The sequence below is a fragment of the Monodelphis domestica genome, chromosome 2 (assembly GCF_027887165.1).
Source record: "Monodelphis domestica isolate mMonDom1 chromosome 2, mMonDom1.pri, whole genome shotgun sequence".
NCBI lineage: Eukaryota > Metazoa > Chordata > Mammalia > Didelphimorphia > Didelphidae > Monodelphis > Monodelphis domestica.
This window is the reverse complement of record NC_077228.1, coordinates 278,553,138-278,575,818: the sequence shown is the minus strand read 5'-3', so window position 1 is coordinate 278,575,818 and position 22,681 is coordinate 278,553,138. Positions and strand designations below refer to the sequence as shown.

General features: G+C 36.6%; 1 protein-coding gene across 2 annotated transcripts in view; it reads right to left on the bottom strand.

Moving 5' to 3' along the window:
• DNAH8 (dynein axonemal heavy chain 8) overlaps positions 1 to 22,681 on the bottom strand; it is a 491,513-nt gene that overhangs the window by 59,874 nt on the left and 408,958 nt on the right. For both annotated transcript variants that reach the window (XM_016431041.2, XM_016431044.2), the window contains 7 exons: positions 19,288 to 19,393; positions 16,896 to 17,148; positions 16,600 to 16,790; positions 13,168 to 13,289; positions 6,347 to 6,465; positions 5,009 to 5,211; positions 1,522 to 1,595 (listed from right to left, as the gene is read on the bottom strand). In XM_016431041.2, coding sequence (XP_016286527.1) covers positions 1,522 to 1,595; positions 5,009 to 5,211; positions 6,347 to 6,465; positions 13,168 to 13,289; positions 16,600 to 16,790; positions 16,896 to 17,148; positions 19,288 to 19,393 — 1,068 coding nt within the window. The remainder of the gene's footprint in view (positions 1 to 1,521; positions 1,596 to 5,008; positions 5,212 to 6,346; positions 6,466 to 13,167; positions 13,290 to 16,599; positions 16,791 to 16,895; positions 17,149 to 19,287; positions 19,394 to 22,681) is intronic.

Here is a 22,681-nt window from a genome sequence, read left to right as displayed (position 1 = left end):
CATTTTTGCTCTGATATAACATCGCATACTTTTTAAATTACACAACATTAAAATGCACATTCAACCAGGCCAAGTCCATACATCCTAAACAAAGAAATAACTTGATAAGGACCAGTTTCTTGAATATTGTCCATTGTGTGAGATATGTATGGCTTTCAAGGTTTTTATGCTAAGAAATTCCATTAATATTTCCCCCATTGTCAGAAATAAAAAATTGAGAACCATAAGACCATCTATTTGGAGCCAGAAAGGACATTAGAGGTTATCTAATCCAAACCCCATCTGTTATTGACTGAATAAACTGACGATATGACAGAGCTAAGATTTGAACTCAGGTCCTCTGATCCATTGCTCTTTCTTCTGTACCACACTGCTTCAGGAAGTTTTATTAGAAGGCATAGTTAAAATGAAAGTTCTGGATATAAGTATCAAGGTAACATATTTTATTTAGTCAGGGGAAATGTTAGCAATGGAGGTCTAAAATTCAACTAAAGACTTGTTCTATAAAGTGAATACTTTAGCCCACTAAGTAAGAATAGATTATATATATGTACACACACACATATATATGTAACTATTTCCACATGATATTTATTGAAGTTAATTAAGCAAAAAAAAATTGTGGCTTTGGGTTTTCTGGGGATTAATGACCAGCTAGACCAGCTAGAAGAGGTTGATGATCTAAAGCAATGTTTTAGGCCGTTAAACCTTCTCTAGCCATTAATTCCAATGAATATGTGGCACCAGTGCTATTATTGGCATTATAAGATAGAGTTTAAAAATAAGCCAGTGGATTTATTTTATTTTATTTTTTTAATGGCGAGATTTCTTCAACTGCTATGATAGGTCCAGGGCATTTTCAGAGAATTAATGTCCTATGTATTTACTAGGCTTTATGTGAATTATAGTTCAAAATTCTATTTAGCTTGCAGTTATTAATAAAGTAATATCAATACTTGAACTTAGCATTCTCAAGTGCTTCTTATTTGCCTGAAACTATCCTTAATGAAAAATGAATGCCTGAAGCTAATAAAAATTGAAGTTTAATTGCCCTCATCTGTCACTTCATAAGTGCTATATGTCATTGCTGTATCATAAAATTCCAAGACTGTTAAATTTGAGTCTCTGGGAATAATAGTCCCCAAAGTTTTGATGAGAATAATAACTGAATAACTTTTTGTGGTAAGAGAAAGCAGAACTTCAATCACCAAACAAGTATTTTCCCCCAAAGATGTTAAGAAGAAAATGGTTTGATGTTTTAAAATGCTTCATACAAAATGCATACAAGGACAATTAAAAATTCATTAAACAAATACATAAGAATAGAAAACATCACAAGGACACATATTTTGTGTCCATATTTGCACATATCTACTTGTTTTCTCAAATGTTGTTTATGTAAGAGAAATATTTAAAGGCAGAGATTTGTAGGCAGAGTAACAATTATTATGAGTGGACGTCCAAATGCACGGGCAGAGGGAGAGACAATAGAAAGCATCTAGACTCTTCCTTCCTACATACCTGCTGCATTGACAATGATACCAGTTTACGAGCATGCACTTCTTGTCCTTGGCCCATAGAGATTGTTCTGCATTCTGTAACATAAACAAAATGTTACTGTTACAGATCTTCATCATATGTAACAATGACGCATTAGGTTTGATTCTCTGTCCATATGTCAGCTGGGGGCAGCGAGGGGCATGGTGGATTGAGTGCCAGGCCTAGAGTCAGGAAGATGAGTTTTCCCATCTTCAAATCTGGCCTCAGACACTTACTAGCCATGTGACCCTGGGTGAGTCACTTCACCCTGTTGGTCTCAGTTTCCTCATCTGTCAAATGAGCTAGAGAAGGAAATGGCAAACTGCTCCAGTATCTCTGCCAAGGAAACCCCAAATGGGCTCACGAAGAATTGGACACAAGCAAAAATGAATAACAACAATAACCAAGTGTCAGAGTGTATAGTAAGTCGGTGTTGGTGGCACAGCCAGGAGAAATTGGGGAGAATAGCTAGCACAGTAAGTGTTTAATAAAGAGCTATTGGGTTTGATCCAGCTCATTGATGGAGCCTTCCTTTGGGCCCAGAGGGGTCTCTGTCAGCATTCATTCTCTTTTCTCAATGAAGGGGAGCACCCTGTGCAGCTCCCGGACACAGCTCCACTATTGTGACCCATGGAGGGTGGCAGAGTTTTCTGTGGAGAGATCACAGTGCCTGAATGCTACCTCCATCAGATACACTCTGCTGAGAAATGTGCACAAGAGCATCTGTACCCACTGCTGGCTCAATTCAACTTTCATCTCCCATCATATTTTCTCCCATGTGCCAGAGCACTCATTGACAACTAAAGGAGGAGGCTGTGTGGGACAATGACCCTGGATTCAGAAAATATGTCTTAAAATCCTGCCTCTCACACTGCCTGTGTAACCTTGGGTAAGCCCTGCACCCACAATCTCCCTAAGCCTGCCTCAGTTTCCTTATCTGTGAAATGAAGTTATCTTTGGATTCCATAGTCTTTGTGATCTTGACTTCCGATCTATCCACATCTATCAGTCACAAGAGAAGCAAACCTTCAGTGGTTTAAAAATTTTTTTGGTAATGACAAATTGTTTATACCACCCATATTTTAAGGTCCCTGTGTAGAAAATCCTTTGCTAACAATTTAATATACATGTTTAAGTTTGAATCTAGAGAAGCAAACATAAATCCAAACATTATATACTCAGAAATTAGCCATAAGCAAAATTGTGAAGTGGGTAATTTTGTTTTCAGTGCTTCTCTAAATCTTACTCTTATTTTCTAGGTATACCCACTCAGTACTCTTATATTGCCTTCTAGAAGCTTAAAGCTCCTGACTTCAAAGTTCTATATTGAAATCCACGATCAAGGACTTTTCCTTCTCCTACTTCCTCCACGCCTGATTAAAATTGTTGTCCTGTGACTTATTCCACCAGTCCAGAAAGGTGACATTAATCTAATGAGAAAAATTAGACCAATCAACTTGAGTTTCCTCTTCTCTTCATTTCAAAAGCTCTTAAGAGCACTTTTCCAACCTCTCCTCCTTTCTCCCAGTCCCTGATAATGAAGAGGTCCTTCTTTCTGCCAAGACAAAATCTTCTAAATGTGCCCTTGATCTCATCACCTCCTATCTTCTTCATCATCTTCCTTTTCTAATATCAAATCTTTCTCTACTAATTCTTTCTCGACTGCCTTCAAACAAACTTAAGCTTCCCTCTATCCTTATTCAGCAGTGGACCCTATCATCCTCTCAAGCTATAGTTCTCTATCTTTCTTCCCTTCTTCAACCAAGCTCAGAAAAAGTTATTTAAAATTTCATAGGAAACTGGGAAGATTTCCATAATCTAATGCAAAGTGAAGTAAAGAGAATTAGAACAATTTACACAATGACAAAATTATGGAGAAAAACAACTTAGGAAGAGCTCTGACTAATACAATTGTAAACCATAGGTTGAGAGCACTTTAGATGAATCCTGCCACCCACTTACTGCCAGAGTAGTGATGGACTAAAAATGCAAAAACATACACACACGTCTGTGTATACATATTCCATGTCTATGTATATTGTCATTATATACTATCATATGTAATATGTACACATATCAGTTCTCATATATATAGCCAATAATTTGTTTTTATTTATTATGTTTTTTGAGGATTTAATAAAATTGTTAATTTGGAGGGGTGGGCTTAGGAGGGATAGATAATAAATCCTCATAAAATACATTTTTATAAAAAATATTTTCTATTCTCATTGCATCTACTTCTCTTACTCTTTAGGCTTCCAACCTCATCACTCAACTGAAACTTCTCTATCCAAACTTACTAATGATCTCTGGATTTTCAAATCTAATTTTCTTTCTTCTCAATTCCCATTATTCTCAACTCTCTGTTACATTTGACTCTGTGAACTACCCTCTCCTTCTGGATATTTTTTCCCTTTGGAACTTTGTGACAATCTTCTGATGTTTCTTCTTGACTGCTTCTCACTCATTTGTTTAATCCATATCATGTCCCTTAACTGTGTGTGTTCTCCAGTGCTCTGTTTTGGGCCCTTCCATATTCCTTTCCTATGGTCTCCCTCTGGGATATACTGTTTCTTCATCTGCTTCATTATCATTATTGCCATTATCAAACATTCTGATCTGTTCAATGTTAAAGGTTTTGCCCCAACCCTCCACCTCTGAATCCTTTCAACCCTTGCTCTGAGATTTCCTGCACCCAAGTCCACATGTTCCTTTATCAGCAACACTCTCTTGAACCCCTCCTTGTACCTAAAAGGACCTTGAATTTGTCACTTCCTCTCCTGTGCCAGATGTCTTGCATTCTGGAGATAGTAGAAAGTCTGAGTAATGAAGTTGTGAATTTCCTGTTTTGGGAGGACTAGGGGCACAATGACAGTAAGAATGTCATACTGCAGGGCAGGGAGGTAAAACATAGTCCAACCCCCCAAAAAAGTAATCTCAAGTTTCATAGGAAACTGGGAAAATAGCTATGATCTAATGTAAAGTAAAGTGAGAAAAATTAGAACAATTTACACAATGACAATGTTATGGAGAAAAAGAGCTTTGTTTTTTAAATAGCAGAGACACAGTGCAGAACAGAAAAGAAGAGTGAATTCCCAGCATTGGTGAGTACTGAGAAAGAATATGAGGAGGGAAAAAATTAAGCCCCAGCATTTATAGAGAGCCTTTCTTGATCCCCTGAATTCCTAATGTCCTTCCTAAATAATCACCATGTAATGATTTTGTATTCTATAAAGAGGCAGTGATTCTCTTCATTTCCTCACTGTGTAAGAATATACAAAAAAGCATAAAATATCCTTATCTACATTTATACTGGCACACTTATCCTAAATATATGAAAGGGATAATGACGCTAAATCTTTATTTCATCCAACTCCATTTTTGAAGGAAATTTCTAAGAATAAATATAGAAGGGAAATTCAGGAGTTCAATGATATCAGTTTCCAAATGAATGGGATTTTTTTCATACCCAGTTTAAGTTTTTTAGCAAGTGCATCAATCTGATTGGTTGGATCAGACCCCATAGACAGGAAACATATGAGAGGGGTTCGTGTGTCACTTTCTTCCCATGTTTTCTCAAGGTTTAAGATAACTGGTTCTGTATATTTCTCTTCTAATGAATCTGCAATGTATTTTCTTGCTTGAAAAATGGTACGATCTGGGCACCAGGACCTAAAAAAAGTTGAAGAAAAGAAATTCAATTCCTTTTTATTTTAAGGTCAAACACAGTAATTAAATGAGAACATAGCAATCTCAATTTTTCACCTTGCAGATTTGTGAAAGAGGGAGTGAGAACATGTTCAGCAATCAGGGAATCTGTCCTAAAGGCACACTGAAAGAGATGTCCTTTGGTTAGTCACTAAGATTCTCTCCTTACTTAAACTTATAGGATAATAGGATCTCAAAATTAGAAGGACCCGAGACATAGTATGTAGTCCTAAAACATCATTGTATAAATGAGGAAATTTGTTTGTATAAATGAGGAAATTTGTTTGCTCTAAAATTGCTTAGGAAACTGCTTAACTAATAGTTACATGTGATGCATATTGACACTAGCTTAGAGATTCTTCACTAAAAGTGAATATATTTCAGGAGAGGTACAGAAGGAAGTTTTTCTTTCCTAATTGCAGTCTCACAGGTTGTTTTGCTAGACACTCTGATGCTATAAGGCACAATCAAGGTGTAAAAGGAACCATGGAAATTAAGGAGAGACAGTCAAAGTATATTGACAAGGATACTAGATTTGAAGTCAGGAGATCTAGGATCTTATTCTGGTTCTACTAATTACTCTATGTGACCTTGGGTAAGTCATTTCATGTCCCGTAAAAAATGAAGGAGTTGGACTAGATGTCTCCTAAGTCTAGTCCTCAATTCTCTTGTCTTTAAGTGATATAAGATGATATGAAAATATGCATGGATCAAGTCCCTAATATGCATGTGCTTTACAGGGTTCAAAAGAATAAAAGATTAGGGAGAGAGGCAGCAGGTCCAGATTGCAATCATTTAGGGGGAAGAGGACAATGCACTTAAGTAGATTGAATCCAGTTTCTGGCATTTACCAGTGGTGTGACTGTAGGTATGGCCTACTCTCTGTGCCTTACAATGAATGAATTTGGGTTCAGTAGATTTTAAGGTAACTTGATATATATCTATATCTATATCTATATCAAGTTCATTATATATAAAATATATATATGAAACTTATGGCTGGCCCTAATGTCATGCCTCCATCTAAGTTTAATGTAGCAAGAACTGTAATTTGCTGACATAATAAATACTTCCAAGTCATATAATTAACAATCTTTACCTGATAAGCAAAAGTTTCCGGCAAGTATCTAGGGAATCATTGTATCCATCAGGAATGATTTCCTCCTCGGGTGTATCTTTATCAAACCAGTTTTTCCAACCCTTCTCATTACGCGCTATCTAAAAGCAACAACAACAAAAAAATGAGCAGCCATCTATACTAAATTTTAAAATAACAGAAAGGTGATACATCAGTACCCATATGTGTGTATGCAAACTGTATAAACTTTGTATAAAATTTGAAGATAATATTGGAGAGAACTCTCAAGAGTTTATACACAGTTTATGTACACATCAAGGTCAACTGTTGTACTGATGGTGAATTACTTAATTTGAAAAGGCTACAAAAGTCAAGACCAAAGTGGAGGGAGAGTTAGTACATGACTTTTTGTTCACAGATTATTGTGCACTCAGTGCAGCCTCTGAGACTAAGATAAAACCAAGTTTTTCTTGGTTCTATTCTTGCTGCTTGTGCTAATTTTGGCCTCACAATGAACACCAAGAAAAAAAGGTTCTCCATTAGCCAGCCCTGGCCCATCCCTACCGTGGAACCATCCATTATATGTAGAAATTCTGAATTCTGTGGTCAAGTTCACTTCCCTTTATAGTATACTTTCCATGAATGTACACATAGATGATAAGCTTAATGCATGCTTGCAGAGCTAGCTAAGTGTTTGGGAGACTCTGAAGGAAAGTGTTTAAGAGGTATTAAACTTAAGGTCTAAGAAAGTCATTGTGCTGATCTCATTGCTGTAGGCCTGTGACACCTGGATAGTCTACCAGAACCATGCCAGGAAACTGAATAGCTTCCATTTGAATTGTCTTAGGAAGATTCTGAAAATCATCTGGCATGTCGGTAGCAGACACTGAGGTTCTTTATCAGCTGACCTGCCAAGCATTCAAACAGTACTGTGCTGAAGGAAACTCCAATGGACCAGCCACTCTGTTCAAATGCTAAATGCACTGTTGCTTCAAAAGCTTTTATGGAGAGCTCACACAAGGCAAGTGCTCATGTTGAGGTAATAAGAATACACAGAGACATTCTCAAGGTATATCTTTGAAAAACTTTGGTATCAAATTTGAGACACTGGAGACAATGGTATGGAACCATCCAACATGGCCTGCCCACATCAAAGAAGGTGCTGTACTCTGAGCAATGTAGAATTCCAGTAGCTCACAAGAAAGGTAAGATGTGTAAACTGACAGACATCTCCACTCCAAATGTACATGTGGACTATTTGTGACCAACCTGGGGTAGAGCCTTCTGAGCTCACATTGGTTTTATTAGTGACACACTGCACATTGACTCCACCATAGTGATGTCATTTTGGTCTTCTTTGAGCATGAAGGACAACAACCAAAATGTGTGTTTGTGTGCATGTGCACATACATGTGCACATTGGTGGGGAATCTTTTGGCATTTGGTGTCTTTATTACCATAGTGCCAGACATTCTGTCCCAGTTTGAAGAATGTGGAGTTAAAACAGAACTTATCTAGATTCTTTGCAAAGAGTGAACACATGAAAAGAAGTCTTTTGACCCTTAAAAGATAGAATGAGGAATCATGCATCCCTTATACCTTAGACTTTTATTTTTTCTTTTGGTTCTCAGATTTTTATCTTTTAATGTTTAGCTTTGGTGGCCAAAATCAAAATTTTGGGAGGCTTTGTGGTGGGGGAGAGGAGGTAGTTAGTATGTTAGCAGTAGGAGAGGTATGAAGGAAGTCAGTTAAATTGTATTTGATCACAGGAAGAAAGAATTTAAATATATATTCATTTGCTTAGTCTTCATTCCTCCTTCCCATACCTTCATACAGCATAAATGGCATTTAGTCATTAGAGAAAATGATGCTATGTGGACAGGAAAGACAAAATTTGTTGAAAGAATGATGTGTCACAGAGAATATTTCTCAAAATCAGATCAACAAATGCTACTCTGGATTCTGAGAGCTAAAAAGAGGTTTTACCATATGGGCTTTGCCTTTTTGTGCACACCTATGAAATGGCATTGAATATTAACACACATATATACATTGTGAAAAAGTTTGAGATACTTAGTGTTCAGAGGGCATTTGTAGAACCCTAATTAGGAAAATAAAATCATTACATTCCAGATTTGGTCTAAAGGGATGAATTTAGTAGAGGTGGAACTTAACAAGGTCATGACTTTGGTATTGATGATGCATACAACCAGCCTGTACCACCCTACCAATTCAAATCTTATTCTACCAAATCTTGTCTATGAACAAATTTAATGACCTATCCTTTGATCTAGGGGAAATGAGTTGGACAGTACAAAAGAATTTCATATGAATTCATGTCAAGGTAACTAGTTTGTTAAACTAGTTTGTTGCCAAAAAGCAACAAGTGGAGGCATACAAATATGTTTCAGAGAATATTATATGTGAACATTAAATTGAATCAAATATCAGAAAGCAGTATTTATGAGAGATGGGAGTGAAGGGAGGGGGCTCTCTATTGTCTCTACAAAAGGATGATTTGTTATTTAACAAAATAGCATTCTTACTTTTCCACATATGGAAGAAGAGTATACCTTGTTATATGAAACACAGATGTCTCTAGTAAAAATATTTAGAAAATATTCAGGACTGCTTGTAAACATAAAAATCTTCAAATATTAGTGAAAAGGAAAGAAAAAAAATAAGGATGATAAAATAGACATAGAAGGAAACCAGAGCCTCACGTTTTTAGGGCTGCAATAATAAAAAGATCCTTTACTCAAATTAATAAAGCAACATTTTATTTTCCAATATCTGCTCTTGCAGTTGAGATTTATCACAGGGCAGGTGCCATAAAGTATTTGAAGGTGTTCCCACAATGCAAAAACAATCCAGATACTCCATAGTAGAAAATTGAAGGCATTGAAGAACACAGAAGAGACTCTCTCATAATTCCCCCTCCTCTCCTTAAGACTATCACTTATAAATGTATGCTTCCTGAAAACAAGGGGTGTGTGTGTGTGTGTGTGTGTGTGTGTGTGTGTGTGTGTGTGCTTCTGTGTCCCTAGCAATTTGCACAGTGCCAGGCATATATAAGTCTATCTATCCTCCCTCCCTCCCTCCCTTCCTTTCTTCCTTCCTTCCTCCCTTCCTTCCTTCCTTCCTTCCTTCCTTCCTTCCTTTCTTCCTTCCTTCCTTCCTTCCTTCCTTCCTTCCTTCCTTCCTTCCTTCCTTCCTTCCTTCCTTCCTTCCTTCCTTCCTTCCTTCCTTCCTTCCTTCCTTCCTTCCTTCCTTCCTTCCTTCTTTCCTTCCTTCCTTCCTTTCCTTCCTTCCTTCCTTCCTTCCTTCCTTCCTTCCTTCCTTCCTTCCTTCCTTCCTTCCTTCCTTCCTTCCTTCCTTCCTTCCTTCCTTCCTTCCTTCCTTCCTTCCTTCCTTCCTTCCTTCCTTCCTTCCTTCCTTCCTTCCTTCCTTCCTTCCTTCCTTCCTTTCCTTCCTTCCTTCCTTCCTTCCTTCCTTCCTTCCTTCCTTCCTTCCTTCCTTCCTTCCTTCCTTCCTTCCTTCCTTCCTTCCTTCCTTCCTTCCTTCCTTCCTTCCTTTCCTTCCTTCCTTCCTTCTTTCCCTTCTTCCCTTCCCTTCTCTTTCTCCTTCCTTTCTTTCCTTCTTTCCTTCCTTCCTCCCTTCATCACTTCCTTCCAAATTAGACAATATTTTTTTGAGTGGAAAAGATCTTAGAAATCATCCAGCCTCCCCCCAACCCCCAAATCCCTTTTATAATTTAAGAAAGGAAACTAAAAAGTCAAGTCACTTGCCCTAGGTAATACATCAATCAATCACTTGATATTTATTAAGAACCTACTATGTTCTAATTCCTAGTCTGTAGCTGTAGGTAAGTAGCAGCAGCAGCATCAATAGCAGGGATGACCATGGTATTCAGCTAATAGCAAAGTACGGCAAGCTAAAATACTGGCATAAAAAAATCTAGATATACAAATATAAGTTATTCTGGCAAACAGGAACTAATTAAAATGGAAAGTAGCATAGGCAACTGTTCCATCAGAAGAGAACTAAAGTCATTATGTAGCTACCAAATCTTCTTATAGCAAAGCACAAGCTAATATAACTATGCTTAATTATAGGATATTGTATACTAAAAGGACTTCTAAAACAAAAAGACATGGCAAATATCTCTTCCTTTAAGTAACTTAAAATCTAATAGCAAAAGTCAACTTAACAATACACTGTCTATATACTAAGATGATTTGCTTCTTAATTATTTTATTAATCCAGGAGTAGTGATAGACTGGTGCTAGCTAGTCACACTCTTCCCCAAAGTATCCTTCATTGTCCAGGACCCACATTGGCCAGATTGGGTGGGAGGTACAGGTTGTGGCCACAGAAGAGAGCAAAATTAAATGGCACATGCAAGAGAAACATTTATGACCTTTAGTTTCATTAAATACCTCATTTTGACTAACCACAAATGGGCAATGTATTCTTAATCAGCTTGAAATGAATGTGAATAATTGTCATAAAAAAGAAATATCATTTGCCATGGTAAGATGGCAATTTTAACATATGATCAATGCCAACTCTTACTCTGCTTTATTGCTGCATATGCTGCAGTGACTGCAGAAGACAGAGTCAATTATCAGGCCCTGACACCCCATGACACATGGGTATACCAATAGTCACAACACATCTATTACAAACACCCATCTTTTTTCTGAGTTGTACAATTATTTTCCAGTGACAATCTAATCAAATTTGCTTAATCCAAAACAACCAGATGAACATGCTCAAACAAAGAAAGGAAATCAGGCAATAAGAGTACCCCATCATCACCAGAAGAAAAATGATTAATAGGTAAAAAGGAAAATGAGAAAAATAAGACATTTTCCTGTTTCGGTTAGATATGAAATAAGAATGTAAAAACATTCATATGGGCATGGGACAAGGCAATCAGAGGATTCTGTTAAATCTGCTTGATTGGGATACTTCCCATGTAGCTGAATATTTCCTCTGGTCTCTTCCAGGATGTTCTGATGACTTATGTACCCTGGACTCCTGCAGAAGGACAGGAATAATCACAGATTTCTCTCTGGTCCCTATCACAAAAATTGCTGCTCAGTTTTTTCAGTCATGTCTGACTTTTCATAACCCTATCTGGAGTTTCCTTGGCAAAGATATTATTTTCTTCTCCGGCTCATTTTACAGATGAAGAAATCGAAGAAAACAGTATGAAGTGACTTGCCCAGCGTCACACAGTAAGGATCTACTGCCAGATTTGATTTCAGGTCTTCCTGACTCCAGGCTTTCACCTATCCTGCCTCTAACCACCTCCCACCAACCTACCCTGAAGGACAAAAATGGGACACATCAAAGGAGAAGTGACTTCTGCTATTGTTCTCTCTTCCAGTCTGTTGAGCATGCTGACACTGAGCTTTTTCTTACATTCCTGTGGTGGGTGGGAGGATCACACTCCTCTCTTACTCCCACAATAATTTCAACCCCTAGTAGCTATTGCCTGACTAGATCAAGGCTTTTTGCTGTTCCTAAGTACAAGTGACCCAATAGCAATTCTAAGATGGATATTTCTAGACTTGTAGGAAATCTTGTGAGTTTGAGAGGTTGGGAACTCCCAGGCTTGGGTATCCTCCATAACAACTCCTTGGGGGAGAAGATAATTAGCACCAGGACAATACGCTTAAATCATACTTTGCTTTCTAGATGATATAAACCTTGAATGAATTTCTTGGGACAGTACAAATCCATAGTATCATTGAAGTACCTATTCAACCCCAATGTTAAATGTTTAAAGTATCAACTTCCTGAGAAAGCATAAAAGGGATAATGTTCTCATACATTCTTTTGGCATTTGTCAATGCTCACTTTTGAATTTTCTGTGTTTGAAGGATATGTAGTAAAAGAAATAAACGTGTGCTATACCTGATCTACTTTGCACATTGAACACCTTTCTGAAAGGGTCCTTGATTTCCTTTTTCCTAGGGTAGGGATATAATGAAAAAGAGGGTTTGGTATGAAAACAAAACAAACTGATACCTTTTCCTTGGAGTTAGGTTCTTCTAGAACTAAACTGTGTTAGTTCTTGCACTGTGGGTTAGTAGTTTTGGGATATGAGGGGGTGGTTTCTATCAATCTTGCATACTTAAGCTGAATTTATTTGCTTCCTTGTTGATCAAATCTTGCTTTTCCTATTAGTGGGTGAATTTGGATCTTCACTTGGGGTACCCTACAGGAGGGACAGCTAGGTGGCACAGTGGATAGGTTTATAATCAGCAAGATTCATCTTCATGAGTTCAAATCCTGCCTCAGATACTTGCTAGCTATGTGACCCTGGGCAAGTCAATTAACTGCCTCAGTTCTTCATCTCAAAATGAGCTGAAGAAGGAAATGACAAACCATTCTGATATCTTTGAAAAGAAAACCTCACATGAGGGCATGAAGAAATTTTCAGAACTGGGGATATGGAAAAATGTGCCATATGTATCCCAACTGACTTGCTGGCAACAGTTACCAATGATGCCAATCTGATGGGCTGTCTTGTGAAGCAGTGGGTTTCCCTTTATTAAAAGTTTTTAGGTAACGGCCCAATAATCACATGTTGGGAATATTGTAGAGGTAATTCTTGTATAGGTATAGGTTGGATTGGGTGGCTACTGAGCTCCCATTCACCTCTGAGATTCTGTGAAAAATTCCATGTTATATCCAGGGATTGCCAATTCAGTACAAATACAACATATGAATGCAATTTAAAGGTTAGGCTCAAATAATGAAGTCCAAATGAATTTTTATATATTTATTTCTATATATAAACCTACAATTTTAGTTAGCTAGTCTCTTACCTGATTCATAATTTCTGCAAATTGAGGTAATTTACTCAGTTCCACAAGATTTAGCCAGGTCATATCAAGAATCCATCTAAAGGGTTTGGGAGGACAAGCTTTGAGATCCAAGGCTGCTCCTCCTAGAGATAAATATTATCAGAATGGCTCATATTGTATGGCTCATAGTCTCTTAAACAAAACTTAAAATAAAACTTAACAAACTTAAAATAATTAAAATAATTGCCTATTAAAATAAGCTTTTACATCTTCAAGTTATATTGACATCTAAATGCCATGATTTATTTGTGTGTTGCAAACACATTTAATTGGTCAAGCAGACTTTGCCACATATAAATATAGTGTAAAGAATGCTGGATTTGGGCTCAGAGAGAATGAGTTCACGTCTTGGCTCTGATATCTATTACCTGTATCAGTAGACAAGTCACTTAACCAATGGGCCTATGTTTCAAAATCTGAAAGAGGTGTGCAAGATGGGGAGGAAGGTTTGGATGAGGTGATCTCTAAGGTCTATCTGGCTCTACACCTTCTGGCCTTCATCTGGGCACAATATAATGTTCCAAATGAAAACAGATTTGTTTAGGTAAGCCTAAAAGTTACCACTTAGACATGGACAAATGTTAAGACCTGTTGTCTATCCCTTCTATCTTTTATTCTGGGTATCTTTCTGGAAGACATCCTATTGATTTCCTCTGAATCCCTAGGGCAGGAGCATAATGAAGCAGAGATTATATGAAAAACAAACAAATTGATATTCTTTCCTTGGAGTCATGTTCCCCTAAAATTGAACTGTAATAGGAGGAGGGAACCTCCAACCTGGGTTGTGAATCTATATACTTGGGGGCTTGTCTGAAATTGGAGGGCAATTTTCTGTCAGTCTTGGGTACTTAATCCTGTTTTCTCCCTAAAGAATAATTCAAGTTTCACACTTGATCTGGGACAGAGGTATTTTAATTGGTAATAATAGATTACACACACACACACACACACACACGCACAAAATATATATTTTAAGAATGACAAAGAAAGCAATAGAGTTTAGCATAATTTCAGCTCTTGACATTTCCTAGAATATAATAGTATTCTATTTACAAAGACTATGTCTATAAAGTCTGACAGGTAGTGGCAAGATTTGCTACATGTCTGACACTGATTTGTAGAATTTCCTCAAAATGAGGTAGGTGATTTTAGATCTGTTCAATCATCCTACCCAACTGTAGTACTATTCAGGGTGGGGGTGGGATAAACTGGAATTTTAAAAGATACATATATAGATATCCAATCTTGCATTTTGCTAATAATTTATATATTATTATAATTTCAAAATTTCATTGTAACATATTCAAGAAGAAGAGATTTTGGAATTTTCTACTATTACCTTCAAGGGCTTCTTAGGCTTGTGAAATGCTACCCCATCCCATAGCACCTCTCCCTCAAAAAAGTTTTTTTTAAAGACCTCATATAGTTCAACCATATATAGTTGGCCTAGCAGCTGGACTTAAATGTCAGGAGCGTATATTCATTTATTAGATAGTGACTATGGGTAATGTACTAATACTCATGTATTAGGTCTAAAGAAATAGTTTTAGAAGAACTGGTAAGTCACATAACCATATTCATATAGTCTCCAGTTTCAGTTTTTACTGTTACTACAAATATGTTTCAGATTCCTCAGTTTAGTGTCCACATTACTCTCAGAACTTATAACTTCTCAGTTTGAGAAACCACAAAGAAATTTGAGTCTGAATTTTATCCCTCAGTGAAAAGGAGACTTTGAATTATGACATAAAGATCACTTGAAGGAACTGGGGCCATTAAGCCTGGAGAACAGAAGAACATTTGGTATGAATGTATGGAGAAATGATAACTGTTTTCAAGTATCTTAAGGTCTGTTTTGTTAAAGAAGAATTTATACTTGTTCTACTTGGCCCCAGAGGGTAAGACATAGGAGCAAATGAATGAAAGTTGCAGAGAGGGAGATTTTGGTTGAATGAAAGGAAAAACATCCCAATAGAGCTATCTAAAAGTAAAACTGACTGCCTCAACAAATAATGAATTACCCCCTCCTTAGAAATATACAAGCAAAAGCTGAAAGACCTCATGTTTGCAGAGTTGTAGATAGGATTCTTTTTTTTTTTTTAATTTTATTTTAAACCCTTACCTTCCTTCTTGGAATCAGTCCTGAGTATTGGTTTCAAGGCAGAAGAGTGGTAAGGGCTAGGCTTAAGTGACTTGCCCAGGGTCACACAGCTGGGAAGTAGATAGGATCCTTGATTGGGTTTGTATATATTAGACAAAAATGACCTTTGAAGTTCCTTCCAGGTCAAATATTCAGTACTCTTCTCTAGATATTATTCTATTTGGCTCTTGAAAATAATGACTTAACTGGAAAAATCTGCATAAACCGATGCAGAGCAAAATAAGCAGAATCAGGAGAACATTGTGTATAGTAACAATATTGTATGATGATCAACTGTGAAAACTTGACAACTCTTAGCAATGCCTGAAAGATTTATGATGAGGAAAGCAATTTACCTCCAGAGAAAGAACTGTTGCAGTCAGATGGATACAGATCAAAACATACTATTTTTCACATCAGTGTATTTAGGGTTTTATTGTGGGGTTTTTGTTTTGTATGAGGGTGCTCTTACAATTATGACAAATGTGGAGGTGTCTTGCATGATAATAAAAGGAAAATTTTTTTTAAAAAGAAAAGAATGGATTAAACATTTATCAACACATCCTCTCCCAGTGAAGTTATGTTTGGAACATAATTATTGACACTGACATTCTTTTTCTATATGTGGGCAAAAATTGTTCCTTAGCACAGGCAAATGGATGATGGGTAATTACCAAAGTTGGTTGGTATACGTAACATATAACTCATAGTACAGGTTTGTACATCAGCTAAAAAAACATCAATATAGTTTGTAAGGCATCAGTTAGAAAGGGATATTGTTTTCTAGTTAATATAAAAGAATGTAAAACAAGTATCTTTTTACATGTATACATCAGGGGATGTGTTAAAAAAGACTTGAAAGACTTGGGAGTTAGGAGAGATCTGAGTTCTAATTTGCGTCTGATACTAATTGTACAGTCATTGGCAAGGCACTTAGTCATAGATATTGTTCTCTTTAGCTATGAAATGGGAATAGCAATATCTGTTCTACTTATAGCACTGGGTCTTTTTGAGGTTCAAAGGTAATCTATGAAGATTGATAATGTTCATATAATTCAATAATTCAAATAATAATAATGATAATGATAAATGTTGGTTATCATTAAATGATCAGTAGAAAGATCTATTTGAATTGCATCTGAATACACATTTAATATACTTTTATGATGTTTAGAAAATGGGCTTAAAGTGGGCTAAAAAGAGGTCAAGAATAACTTCCTCTATATAATACATGTTAATTTAGTAAAACTTACCTTTAATAAGGGCCTGAAATTCTTTATGTTTAACTGTTCCTCTTTGAAGATCAATTTTTAAGGTCATAAGGAGGACAAAAAGGAATTTATGGTTTTCATATAGGCCTCTGACTGAGTATACAAAAACTTCAAAAGTCAGAAATTCAATAATATTTACAATTCTCTTCTGAGGCAAAGGAGACTTCTCAGACCTAAAAATCACATTAAAAATTAAAGAAACAAAAAGCATTTATGTAGCTATCTGTCAATTTTAAATCATTGCTTTTGAGTAGGAAAAAAACAAACCAAATTCCAACCTGGCCATGGATTGATCAAATAACTTCAAGAATTGTGCCAAGGATGTCTGGTACATGATATTGACCATACTCATTTCTGTGATAAGAAAGTAGAGAATGCTTCCTCGTGTAGCAGCTGGCCGAAACTCTTCCTGAGCAGTGTTAATTTTGATCTCTGTTTCAGCTGCCACATGTAACTTTTCACTTACTTCAGCAGCTGTTTGCTTGGTTGTTTTGAGAACCCCAATGAGAGATTCATCATCCACCAAGGAACCTAAGAGCCAAAGAGGAAAAACTGTAAGATGAAAAAAGGAAATGCCTTAAAGTGAGACATCCTGCCTGTTCCCATATTTGCTCTGTAGCAAATCCCACTGATGTTTAGACAGAGACCACTGATGTTTATTTAGATCATAATCCTTATCAATTTAAAAAATGTTCTTAGTGGGACTGTGCTTTTTGAAATTTGAGTATTTCTCTTTTGAGATAAAACCCACCTGAATTAGTCAAAGAGTTGAGGGAAATGCCTTTTCTGCTCATTTTGAAATTCGATATCCAGAACAAAGTTTTGGAGTACTAAACATCAGAAATTAGCTTCTGTGGTTAATGCTAGTAGACTTGATTATCTGCTTTATGTGAATGTTAGTGCACATTTGGTCAATGCCCTGTTCCAAATGGAATTCTCTAGTAGCTTCCTTCCAAACCCTCTCTCAACTTCCTCTGCTTCACAGCTTTTATTTTCTGTCATGAGGGTAGCATAGGAAGAAAGCCAGATACTTTCTTAACTATGCAAATATTATACTTTTTTTTTAAACATATATCCTAATGTCCTTGTCAGCATGTTTATTATCTGACTTTGATGGTAAGAACTGACTCGAAAATATGCCTAGTATTTGTTTTAATTCACTTTAGTGAAGCAAAATCTCTAAGGTACATTATGCTAATAAGCGTTCAATCAAAATCAATCTTGACAAGGGGTTAAAAAATTTTAAGAACCAATTTGGATGGTTTTTGTTTTGTTTTTTTGGGTGAATAAAAGTGGAGAAAAAAAATTTAGATCCAAACTCAGGAAGGCAGTGTAATCTCAAATGCCACAAGAGAGGAAGAAGTTCCTTCCATGCCTCTTCCCAAATTTATGGTGGCAAGAAATTACTTCTACTTGTTGTAACATGTATGCATATTAAATTCTATGAGAAGAATAGGAAGTGTGAAGCAAGAACTCTAGAAAATCTGATTCAAATAATACAAAATAATTATAATGTAACCTCAGTACTGGGTTTTTTCAGAACCAAAGTAGAATCTTCTTCTTGAGAGTTGTAGACTGAAATTAGATAGATTGGTTTCTCTTGGGAAATTAAATGATTAGCTATTTGAGAGGGGTGAAACCATGGGGGACAGATAGTGATTTGGTCTCTGTGTATCTCCCTAAATGGAGAGATCACCTTAACAGTGGGCTTAAGACTGGAATTCAAGCCCCTGCTGTGTTTTGTTTCTTGATCACCAGTAGCTAACTGGCAATCCCCCAAAATGCACTTTTATAATTTGGAGGCTACCTAGTGAGTTCAAGAATTTGGGGGTCCTTCAATTTTGCTCATGGATGCCAGAATAAGATGACTGCTGCAACTCTAGCAATTCTTGGAGAATAACTTCACTACTATTAAGAGGATTCTGCAGTTGAAGAGGGGATAACAAGTCAAAGAATATGCTTCATGGAAATCACTTGTTAGACCTAGATTCACTGGGTTCCTTAATTTTCAGTGGTGAAGACAAAAATTCAATAAAAAAAAGTGTTTCCTGCCGGCATCTAATTTCTGTTATTTTAAAAAGATCAGGCATAGTATCACTTGCCAATGTTGAGGTGGAAACACTGCTTTTCTTGTTGATGCAAAGATAAAACTTAAATCTTTCTTTCATTTTTCTTATTTTTAAGAAGTTTTATTGATATCTTTTGTTTTTATAGGCATTCTGATTCCCCCTCCAGATTAAAAAAAATGTCATTGTGACAAAGAAAAACAATTAAGCTAAAATATGTGATGCAAAGACTTTATCTGATAATGAATACAAAATTCTGTCCTAGTAGGGAGGGAGATTTCCCATTATGTGCTAAGGGCATTTACAAATACCATATCAAATGAGGCAGAGATTGAGTGACTTGCCCAGGGTCACATAGCTAGCAAACATCTGAGGTTGTACTGGAATTCATGTCTTCCTGACCCCAAAACTGCTGCTCTATTCACCGTGCCACCAATCGCCTCTAGTAGCCTCTCGCCTGTATGCTGTTAGGGAGGAGGTATATTTTATTATTTCTTCTCCAGCATCGTCACTGGGCTGAAACTTAGGGATATCTATCACTTCGTGGGCATAGAAAAGACCTTACAAGAAATGCTTGTTCTCAATCCATTATAGGAGACAGTACCTTTTGTTGCACTTAGTTTATACAGTAAGTTATCTTCTAGTTCCTTCATCTTCCTCTTATTAAAAGTAACATCTTCCATAAGTTTAACTCTCTCTGACTCCAGTTCCTATTTTTAACCATCAAAAAGTAGGGCAATTGTAAAAAGTCACATTCATTTTATAGTGAATTCAACTTATTAGCATTTATTATCAACTAATTTTTAATACCCCAATATACTGAAGTATGTTTTATAAATGCAGAAATAGTTAATACAATCAGCAAATCCATCTCTATCTGCTTATTTTTTTTAACTGCTCACATATAATGTCAAGAAGTCTGCATTGTGTGCCCACTGAGATAAGGAAGTCAAATATGACATTTTTTTCCCTAAGATTCTTGAGCAGGCCCTTTCCCCATTTAACACTCAAAACGTCTCTTTCCTTTTCTTTCTCACTTAGGCCTTCTACCATGTTCAGAGCAACCTTGTTCCTAGGCAAAGTTTAATACTAGATGTGAGGAGTCCATGGTACCAAAAAGGAGACTTTTGTTTGGCCTGAGACTTAGTCCTGAGACTCTCAGAGCTCCTGTCTAGTGCAAATGTAAATCATATCTCATGTGTTTTGTCTATACTTTATTTCATTTGTGTAATTAAGTGGGCTTCTTTCCTGTTTTCTTTAAATAAACACAATGAATTTTCATATGTACTTCTATCTATCTATCTATTTTATTATAAAGCATTCTTTAGATTCAGATTATTTTAAATAATTATGCCTAAAATAACCTCTGTCATAAAGCCTGTTAACCCTTCATTCATCCATCCATTCTGTTAGTCAATGACTTTTCTGAGAGTCCACCATATAGAGGACCCTATGACATGCACTATATAAGAGAAGACAAAAGAAATAGAGAGTACAGGGCCTGCCTTTTCTGAAGCTCACAATAGAATGAGAGAAACAAAGCAAACATATATCCCCAATTAAAATATCATGTGTTGGGAAAATGCAGCGGCAATAATAGATTAATACAATTGGAAGAAACTATTTGCATTGAGAGGCTCATGAGGCTGTCAGTGAATGGAAGTGAAATCGATGAGACTTAAAGAAGTTTTTTTTTTTCTTTTGTAAACCCTTACCTTCCGTCTTGGAATCAATACTATGTATTGGTTCCAAGGCAAGAGAGTGGTAAGGGCTAGGCAATGGGAGTCAAGTGACTTGCCCAGGGTCACACAGCTAGGAAGTGTCTGAGGCCAGATTTGAAAAAAAGTTTTTATGGGAGAGGGGACTTATAGAGAGATTTTTTAAAAAAGAGTAGGTGGTGTGAAAGGAGAATATTAGGGAGTGGAACAACATGCAAAGATACAGAAGAAAAAGCAAATAAGCCTTGTTAAGGGAGCATTAAATAAGTTTGTTTCACTGATGCAAGGAGCTCAAATTAATTATGAAAAATGAAGATAGTCAGATAAAGGGAGGTCACTGAATTTCATGCTGAGGAAGTGATTAAAACCACTGTAGGTTTCTCAGCAGGACAAGGAAATGATCGAATGGCACATAAGGCAGATGATGTTTGCTTCTGTTTATAGAACAGATCGGATTGGGGAGAGGCTGGATTTTAGGAGGTCAGCTTGAAGACTATTTATTAGCCTAGACATATCACAGAATCATGTTCAGGGCTAGAAGGAACCAAACTCTAGAGATGGCCATTTAGAAAAGTCTAGTCATTTTAGAAATGAAGGACCTCAGCTTTAAAAATTTTTTTCTTTATTTTATTCCAGTAATAAATCTACACATAAGTTTTTCAAGGTTACACGATTCATGTTGTCTCCTTCCCCTCTTCTCTCCCCCCTCCAGGAGCTGACAAGCAATTCCACTGGGTTGTACATGTATTATCACTCAAATCCTATTTCCATATTATTCATTTTTGTAATAATCTTTTAAAACCCAAATCCCAAATCATATACCCAAATAAATAAGAGATGTCATATGTTTTCATCTTCATTCCTATTCCAATAGTTCTTTCTCTTGCTGTGGATAGCATTCTTTTCATAAGTCCCTCAGAATTGTCCTAGATCATTGCATTGCTATTAGTAAAAGTCTATCACATTTGATTGTCCTATAATGTTTCAGTTAACTGTTTATAATCTCCTGATTGTACTTATTCCACTCCACATCAGTTTGTGCAGGTCCTTCCAATTCTTATAGAAATCAAGCAGTTCATCATTCCTTATAGCACAATAGTATTCCATTGCCATTATATGCCACAATTTGTTTAGCTATTCCCCAACTGAGGGACAATCCTCAGTTTCCAATTTTTTGCCACCACAAAAAGCACAGCTATAAATATTTTTGTACAAACAGCTCCATCCCCATTTTTCTTTTTATCTGTTTGGGATACAAAGCTAGTAGTGGTATTGCTGGATCAAAAGGCATACATTCTTTTAAAGCCCTTTGGGCACAATTCCAAATTGGAAGGACCTGAGAAGAAACTTGCTCAGTCGCCCAATTACTAAGTAGTAGATCCAGGTCTAAAACTTGGACCTTATCCAGAGGAGTAATGAGGTCTAGGGAAGTCAAGGAGATCCTACTTTGGGTACATACTGGCTCTATGATTCTGGCAAGTCAACTAAAAGCTCCCTGTGCTTCAGTTTCCACATATGTAAGATTGTGGGGGCACTGGATTCCTAACACTTTGAGGCCCTTTCTAGCTCTGAATTTCTGAACCTATGGCCTCTGGTCTGATGTTTGTTCCAGTGTATAAGGTTACCTGAAACAAGACTATAGCCAAGAGTGAGTAGAAAGGGATGAACACAAGAAAGGCCATAAGAAATGAAGAGGGCTGTTACTACAGAAAAATTTCCAAATAATTTTAACTTTGAAGCTTTGGTAAATATAAAATGAATTAGTTTGCTATTTTGTCATACAATTTAAAACAGTGGGAACCTGTGGTGATTCTGCTCTGTCTCATTGCCTTCATAGCTCAGAGAATAACTTGCTCTCTAATGACTTGCTATGCCCTTTGTTATCCCTCCCCTTGCCTTAGACAGAGCCTTAGAAGGTTTGAGGATAAAGAGCAGTTGAAGAATTATAGTTAATTTGATAATTAAAATTTCAAAGTCAATGCTAACATAATGGAACTCAAAACTCAAGAATAAAAAAAAGATATCATAGCATCCAAGAATCTTAGGGCTGGAAGGCACCTCTCAATTTCCTCATTTAACAGATGAAGCCCAGAGTGGCTATAACTTGCTCACAGATATTTAGTGGCAGAGCTGGGACTAAAATCAAGGCTTACTTACTCCTAATTGAGTGGATTTTTCTCTCCAATTACACTATGCTGTGTGTTTTACAATGGCTAGCAGAACACTATAAACATGGGTTCAGAGATAATACCTGTATTGACTACCCAACTGGACTTTATT